This window comes from Poecilia formosa, unplaced genomic scaffold, assembly GCF_000485575.1.
Source record: "Poecilia formosa unplaced genomic scaffold, Poecilia_formosa-5.1.2 Scaffold530, whole genome shotgun sequence".
NCBI lineage: Eukaryota > Metazoa > Chordata > Actinopteri > Cyprinodontiformes > Poeciliidae > Poecilia > Poecilia formosa.
In genome coordinates, this window is record NW_006800469.1 from 120,133 (window position 1) to 129,160 (window position 9,028).

The 9,028-nt window shown below is 38.8% G+C and overlaps 1 protein-coding gene across 1 annotated transcript in view; it reads left to right on the plus strand.

The window, feature by feature from the left end:
- The first annotated feature begins 616 nt into the window (after window positions 1-616).
- Window positions 617-9,028, plus strand: part of LOC103129241 (disks large homolog 2-like) — a 70,388-nt gene continuing 61,976 nt past the window's right edge. The window contains exons 1-3 of the mRNA XM_007540260.2: window positions 617-947; window positions 2,333-2,435; window positions 4,549-4,663. Coding sequence (XP_007540322.1) covers window positions 735-947; window positions 2,333-2,435; window positions 4,549-4,663 — 431 coding nt within the window. The 5' untranslated portion in view covers window positions 617-734. The remainder of the gene's footprint in view (window positions 948-2,332; window positions 2,436-4,548; window positions 4,664-9,028) is intronic.

Sequence of the window (9,028 nt, forward strand, 5' to 3'; positions counted from 1 at the left end):
CACATTACACTGTGGCTCAAGAAAGACCTTAAATTCTGATGTCTAGGAACTGTGAAGTGGACAAGAACAATGGAAGGGTTTTTCCTTTCATGTAAAGGGACCCAAATCTGCAATCCATTGAACAACCTACAGAGACTCCATAAAAAGTAAGATGACAGCATAATTAATTTCCTTTTCTGTATGGTGGTGGAGTTAACAACTGTAAGTGTTGCTGTATATCTATACAGAAAAGGAAATTAATTATGCTGTCATCTTACTTTTTATGGAGTCTCTGTAGGTTGTTCAATGGATTGCAGATTTGGGTCCCTTTACATGAAAGGAGAAAACCTTCCATTGTTCTTGTCCACTTCACAGTTCCTAGACATCAGAATTTAAGGTCTTTCTTGAGCCACAGTGTAATGTGGCTGCACAAGACTATTTCGAGGCTGGGATACGTTGCACCACCACATTGAGTGCTAGAGGTCCTCCCAAAACGTATGTGGCTTCCATTAACAAGATACAAAGTTTATGTGACTTCTGCAATTTTAGCAGTAGATGGCAGGCTCTGACAGGTTAGATGAAAGAGAGAGCGAGAGAGAGTGAGGAAAAAAAGAAAGAGACAGAGCCTTCAGAATTTGGGACAAATGGACCTAAATAGAGCACCATCCCCTCATGGAGCTGTAATAGTCTTGAAGTTTGTCAGCCTGAGAAGAGCATCAGTATATTGATCCAGCCTTCCACCATCACAGTTGACAATGCTGAAACCCACAGACTCCCTGGAGCTCATATATTACCTAAACTGTATTTATAGGGAACCTAGGACAGTTGTACTCCACAAGGGATCCACCGGCCTTGGCTTCAACATAGTGGGGGGAGAAGATGGAGAAGGCATCTTTGTCTCCTTCATCTTATTAGGCGGCCCAGCGGACCTTAGTGGAGAGTTGAGGCGGGGTGATGAAATCCTATCTGTAAGTACTGAAAATACACTCCGCCTAGTTGTCAAAGAGGAACAGTAACAGTGGGGACTGCCTGTCTTAGACTTTAGGTGATGTTTTGCTTTTATCTGTTCACTGCCTTTGCTCAGTATGAAGTGATTTTTACAACTTCAATCACAGAAGTAACGGAAATAAAAATTTGTTCTTCTGTTGCTTGCTAAATGTTATGTAAAAATTTTTAAAGAATGGCTGTTATCTTGTTTTCAAGTACATTTATTCTAACCCTAAACTGTATTGTTTGAACAAAACAGTTTTAACCCAATACAATTTAGGTTAAAACTGTATTGTAGACTCCTTTCAGACAAGCCATTGAATTAACAAATCAATCTTTTTGTAATTCTTGCTGCACCATGATACTTTGTAATATTATCAAAGGAGCTCAGTTAGATCCATTATAACATTTTCAGTTAATCACAATTTTCGATGAGAAATGCTCTACACAACTTAACTATGATAGAATTGACACAACCCTTCAAAGTCTATAATTCAGATATTTATTCTTGCTGTAATAACATTATTAATTATCATTATTATTATTATTACTACATCTTTAACTCTTTAGTTTAAGGTCTTTTCTTAACAAGTCTTCTTGCTGTTTTGTTGTTGTTTTTGTTTTTTTGCCTGTCAGTACATCTTGGCTAAAACACATCTACATCAAGAGTTGTAGCAAACATCAGGAATATATTGTAGACATTTGACAGACTTATGCTTTTAAATAGAATACTGATTAATATTTAATGAAAAGCTTTCTAAACCATTCAGTCATTGTTTAGATGTATTTTTAACTGAAGCATATAAATATAAAAATATAAATAGATTAGTGGACAGAAGAAGCAAAATCCAGTCAAACAAAACTGTTTGTCATTTTGATGTTCTTTATAATAACTTTGCAGATTCCTAGGTCAGTGTGACACCACATGCGGTTACATTTTTCTCCAGTTACCATCAAGAGATGGTAATTGGAAGATGAAATTAGACAATGTTCTTGCAATGACCTGATTTTTCTGATCTAACAATAACTTTTCTCACTTGACCTCACCTAAATGTCTTTGCACACTATTTTTATACTTTTAAGCAATGTTGTGTCTCTTTTGATGCTACCGTTTTAAACTAACCATGACTATGAATTTCTGTTTATGTAAACATCAGTGTATTAGAAAAACAGAAATATATTTTATCACATTTTCATTTCATGTTCTTAAATAAAATGATTCTCATTTTATGCTCACTTCTTTCACTCACCATTCTATCCACCACACTGAAGATGAAATGCATTTTATGGCTGTGTATGCTTTAAAATGAGTTCTTATAAATATGTTTTTGGTAACATCTTGTGAATTGATGCTTTATTAAAACAGGTTAATGGCATTGACCTTCGTGGAGCCACACATGAACAGGCAGCAGCTGCACTGAAAGGAGCCGGGCAGGTGGTCACCATTGTTGCTCAGTACAAACCAGAAGGTTCGTCAGGAAAATTTAATTACTCTGGAAGACCATAAAGCTATGGAGTAAATTCCAAAAAAACAGCATTTATGGGTGCAGTGGTGCAACACAATCCATTTATGGAGGCCTTAGTCCTAGATTCGACTGTCTTGGGCTCAAGTCCCAGCAAAGATGACCATTGCTGCATGTTTTCCTCCTTTTTCATAACCCGCTTTCCTATCTAACAACTGTTAGATAAAGGTCACTAGCGCAAACAGCACTTTTCGTTTTTCTTTTTAAAAACAAGCAGCATTTACGCCATAATTTTTTTTTTTTATGAAGACTCACTAGTGGTTAAAGAAAAGTGACTAATAGACTTAGTACTTATATGGTAATGTGTTTCATTGTTGCAGCACATTCAAAGTTAAGGATGACTCTCTAAGATGCCAGCAGGTTAAATGCACACTAAATCTGAGCTGATGCACAGCACACTTTACTATACATGTCCATTACTCATACTGTATATTTTTACTTTTTTTCTCTCTTCTGGCTTGATCTATGTTTGATAAATAACTACATGTTTTACATTTGAGAATTAGAATAATTTTACAATCATAACACAAGATTTAAGTTAACTCTAGAATTCTGCTTCAGAGCATCATGACTAAACTTCTCCCAGATTGGGACAGAAAAACAATTTAATGCAGAGCCAATATCAGTGGTGGAGAAAGTACTCAAAAAATGTACTTAAGTAAAAGTACAAATACACAGACAAAAATGTACTCAAGTAAAAGTAAAACTATCACATTAACATTTGTACTTAAGTAAAAGTAAAAAAGTACTGGCTTTTAAAAGTACTTAAGTATTAAAAGTAAAAGTACTTGCTGAATAATACCTAATCACTAATATCATTAAGTGAACCTGTTGTATTTAATTTTAATACATTAGAAATGTGCCATTTTAATGAACAATACCACAGATAAAGCATGTTTTTATCTTTACTCTCTGTAACATAGTTTAGACTTAGATATGTGATTCTATGCATCATAATTTCAGGGATGGAAACATCTTGTCTCCTGTCCTAGCATAGCATGAACTTCATTTTTTTTGCTACTAGTGGCTTTTATTTTGAAAGAAATCCAACAGAAAGGGGATGGAAAGAAGGTGGGTGGGGGAGGACATGCAACCAAGGAGCCAGTAGCAGTGTTGTAGTCAAGACCACCTGCCCAAGACCAAGTCAAGACCAGTACCCCGTGCTACGTGACACAAAAAATTTAGTTTTACCTATCAAAATTGCTTCTCAAAAGATTGCTTCTGAAAAATTCAGATTCCCATTAAACACCTAGATATTAAATACTTAGAGCTGAAATAAATTTAATGAGTAAAGATCCGCCCAGAAGAATCAGGTCGTTCCTGAATGTCATATCAATGCAGACTTTGGTCACAGCGTTGTCCCATACCTACGACACCTCAGTCAACACCTCCACACAATAATTCAGCGCATGAGTGACAACTTTTTTTCATCGCAGATGCAGCATATGTGTCTCAGTACAGCTAGCTTTGCTAGCATCACGTCCACAGATCTTACCTTTCTTTAAGCTTTCCTTCCAAGTGACGCGAAAAGTTGGACGAAGTCCCACCATCTGTGAAAGCGAAGAGCTGCTTATTTTACATGTCACCATATCTTATTATTTATGCAGCGCTATTTTATAACTGACGATCAGACAGACATCTTCTCCCGCTCAGAGGAAACCACTGCGCATGTCTGGAGCTCCGCGTGCGAGTAAAGGGGGAGGCGATGGGTGACAACAGACACTTATGTTACGTTATTACTTGGATTTTACAGCGCCACCTTAAGTCCCTGAACTTCACATTTTAATGGACAAAAAGCGCAACGCGACTTGGATGTAACGAGTAACGGGACAGTTTTGTAGAAATGTAGTGAAGTAGAAAGTACAGATAAATGTAGTGGAGTAAAAGTAGAAAGTACCCATTAATTAAATCTACTTAAGTACAGATACACGAAAATTGTACTTAAGTACTTCCCACCACTGCCCAATATAATTACAGTGAAAAAATTAGCAAAGTATGCCACAAATTTAAAACATTATTCATGTTCTTCTGTTTCATGTTTGAAAATGTTGCCTTGCAGAATATGGACGTTTTGAAGCCAAAATCAATGACCTTCGAGAACACATGATGAACCACAGTTTGAGCTCTGGGTCAGGGTATCTGCAAACAAATCAGAAGAAATCACTCTATGTCAGGTTAGTCCCATTTCACATAACCCTAAGAAACAGTCTTTTAAACTAATTCTGGGTGTCCTTGCAGCAGAAAATGTTGGGGATTCAAATTCAAGTATGGTTTTTCCCTGGGTACCATGTTTCATGATTTTTGCTGATTGTGGTGAAGATGGATGTGGCTTGACAAAGGTTATGGTGAAAATTATGTTTTTAATGAAGAATACAGAAATCCAGGCAGCACAGGTGAGCAGTGAGACAAGGACATTGAGACACTGGTAGTTACTCAAAAAATGACAAAGACAGGACATTAGACAAGGATCCAACAGGGAGCAGGGGACATGAGGTACAGCTGGGGGCAATCAAGAGGAAGACACAACACAGGAACTAATTAACAGAAAATAGCGGCGACGACCCATCTTGGTGGGTCCAGAGAGCAGCTGGGAGGCCACGCGGACCCACAAAAAGGCTGCAGAGGGCAGTTGGGAGGCTGGCTGGAATCACAAGGAAGACCAGGAGGACTGACAGACTGCTCCGGTAAGATTGCTGCTCTTTCGGGCTTGGGGAGGCTAGCTGGTAGCTCGGGCTCACTGAGCTCAACTGCGGGCTGAGCACTGGGAAGCTCGGGTTGAGCAATTGGCCCGCTTACTGGGGCGAGTGACCTGCTTACTGGGACTGATGGTCCGCTTACTGGGGCTGAGGGTGAGGCTGTTCCTTGAGATTCCTTGGGTTACTGAAGTTGTGGAGGAGGTGCGGAAGATTGGGGTATCCTTGTTGTGGTTATCCTTGTTGTGGTTGCTTCTCTATCAAGTCAGAGAAGTCCATGGTTTTAATGAAGAATACAGAAATCCAGGCAGCACAGGTGAGCAATGGGACAAGGAAACACAGACACTAGTACTCGACAAATGACAACAAAGGTAAGCTGTTAGACAAGGATCCAACAGGGAGCAAGGGACACAGGCGAGGCTAAATACACAGGGAAGGTAATGGGGGAAACAAGGGACAGCTGGGGGCAATCAAGGGGAGGACACGACAACACAGGAACTAATTAACACAGAGAAAACCAAATCCTGACACTATGTTTAATCCCAATGTCTAAAAACATGCCTGTTAGGTTAACTGACTACTTTAAATCGGTTCTTTCCTGTCTCTGTGTTGCGCTGTGATGGATTGACAACCTGCCTTTAATGTACCATGCCTCAACAGATAAATAGAGAAAATGTTTTGATGGAAGATGGGGCTGAATCCTGAAAAACATTACTGGGTTTGAGACTTGGCATAGGTTCTTTCTGCATTGAGTCAGCACTTTTTTCCATCCAGGCTTGCATGGGTTCTCTTTGGGTACTTTTCACTAAATTGCCCATATGTATGAATGTGTGTGCATGGTTGTTGTTGTTTATTTCGTGTATCTATATGTTGTCCACCAATGGTAAGGTAATTTTATTTATATAGCACATTTTCAGCAACAAGGCAGTTCAAAGTGCCTGGCAACCATTCCCCAGTTCTTACCCAATAACTGAAGGAGATAAGCACCCACCCGTGGGCCCCCTGACAAATAATTTGATTGGGCCCCCGCGCAGCTGCCGTTACATTTTTTTGAGTCTATTTGACCCATAAAAAGCATCACAATTTTAAAGGCTTGCATCTGTCTTTCTTTCTTTGGTTCAATACTGATAATTAGCACTATATTTACTGCTCATGAATTTAACATCCAACAGTCCACATCCAGTATGCAAGTAGGTTGCTTACATTTATTATATTAGTTTTAGATTACTGAAATGTCTCTCCCCACGAGCAACAGTCAAAAGCAATGAGCAAAATACACATAAAGCAATCCAGACTTCTCAAAAATGCAATGTAGTTGCATTTTATTCAAGCTGCAATACATAACTTTAATAAAAAAATATGTTTTCTCAATATTTGTTAAAGCTGTCACCATGTCATAGCAGTTTGATATGAGACAGATAATCTGTGAAAACAATCAAACTCCTCCATCTCCTTCCTGAATTACTATTACTGGTTAAAGTAATGCACCGTTCTGACCAAAACAACCAATCAGAACTAGTAAGAAGCTCTTAGTACTGTTCATTCACTCACTGCTAAATGTGCTAATGGTGGAGAAACAACCTATCATTACAAGAAACCGTTTATCTGCCATCATTGGTAGCTATGCTAACTAAACTGAGCATTCACAGTTTGAATCTGCACAGCTCTGTGCTATGCTAGCTGCAGCATGGCACAAAGCGAGGAGGAGGAAGGATGAGCAGCATCACATGAGATTGTGATTGACAGCACTAAAACTCTCCTTCCACTGACTGGTTGTTTCTAGATAGCACTGGGAGAAAGCAGAGAAAATAGATTTTTCACAGATTACCTCTCATACAATACTGTCACAACATAATGACAGTTTTAAAAAATATGTGAAAAAATATTTATATAAAAGTTTCATACTGCAGCTTTAATTTCACTCAGGAGAGGATGTGGGTTAGAGTTGCTGCTGACTGACTCATCTGTTAAGTGGTAAAAGGTACAAGGGACAAGTTAAATATATGAATATGTTGGTAATTTTTTTCCTGAATTCATTAAATGCTAGTGAAATGGAGGCAAACAGTAGTCTGTAGCTAACTACAGACTAGTTAACAGTAGTCTGTAGCTAAGCTACAGACTACTGTTAACTAAATGGTTGATAATCTCACACAGTCTACCCACCTCTCTTGGAGAAAAACTGGGTTATAAATTAACACTCTTGCCTTTTTCTCTCTCTCCCTCTCTCTATTTTGTTTTTGAAAACCTGATTTTATAACTTTTCTTAGCAGCATAGTAACTGCCACAGTTGCCGCTGTATTCAGCTGCAGCTTCTACTGTTAAACGCTCCAAGCAGGAACGAACCATTTTATGCAGATCCAGGGGGAAGTTCAGGGCAAAAACGGATGTGTGTTTTAGTCTGGGAGGGGTAACATTAAATTTTTACTGCTAAAAACAATCTTTGAAAATACAATATGATTAATGTCGTACTTGACAGGACCCCGATTTTTTTTTTTTTTTTTTTATTTCTATGAAAAAATATATAAATAAATTGTGGAGGGCCCCCTGTTGGTCAAGGCCCCTAGAATTGTCATCACTTTCCCCCCCTATACCACGCCCCTGCCTGTAAGGATAAGCATGGACAAATTGATTGATAGATACACAGCTGGACAAAATAATGGAAGATAAATTCAGAACACTGCCGAATTTACAAAGTCTGTTATTTCAGGGACCAATTGCTGCATCCAGTTTAATAACAAAAGCATGCTTATCTCTTTACAAATGTGTAATGTCTTTCATTTGTGTACTGATGTATACATTGATATTTTTAAAGTAGGTTTGAAATAATTTGCATATCACAGAATGTTGATATGAGATTGCACCTCTTTCTTTGATCTGAGAAAGCATCTCAGGTCTCAATTGTAAGCTTAAAAGCAAAAATTGTATAATTGAATAATTATGTCCTAAACCAGGGGTGTCAAACTCAATTTCACCGAGGGCCACTTCAGCATACTGGCCACCCTCAATGGGCCACATTGACAGTACAAATCAGGAGTGCATCCCTGCTAAAACTGTCAAAATGACAAAAACACACCCCAGACAAAAGGTTGACTTCCCTCATTCAGTTCTGAAGAGGCCTATAATGACTCAATGGTCCAGGTGTGTTAGAGAAGGAATGCATCTAAAGTTGCAGATGGTAGCTCTGGAAAACTAGATTTGGGCATCTCATGGTCTCTGAACTAAATGCGTTTTTCTGACCGGGAGCTGACAGCGTGTTGAAGAGTTATGGACCGGACGCTTTGGAGCGTCTGGTTAGAAAGCGCATTACAAACCTTTGGTTGAAATGGCGCGTTAAATTCAAGTTTCCATCACAGACCAGAGAAAACTAAAGAGAATGTAACGTTGTGTTAATCCATTTGAGGAGCCGGCAGCGGATTTAACAAATGGAGCCTTCTGGGTTCACGTTACCCAGGAGAGCGGCGTTCTGGAGGAGCTGCAGACGTAACATCTGTCCATTTCGGAGAAGCGAAACCACACAACAACAACAAAAAAAAAATCCTGGTAAAAGCGCACACCGAACCTCACAGGGTAAAACACTCAAGAGTTCAGTTGGCCTGTTTGGATCAGACAGATCCAACTGACTGATGAATTAGCGCAGATTTTTCTGCAGATGGAGGGGTCTGAACCAGGAGGAAGTGCGTTCAGACCCCAGCGGGTGAAGTGATGCTAATTTAAGTAAATTCGCTTAATTTAATTTATTAAAAGTTATTGGGGCCTCAGTCAGTGGTTTTTGTCACTACGGAGAAAAATATAGATACATTTATCTGCTTAATTTGTGATGGGATCTGGATTCACGGTGAATATTAA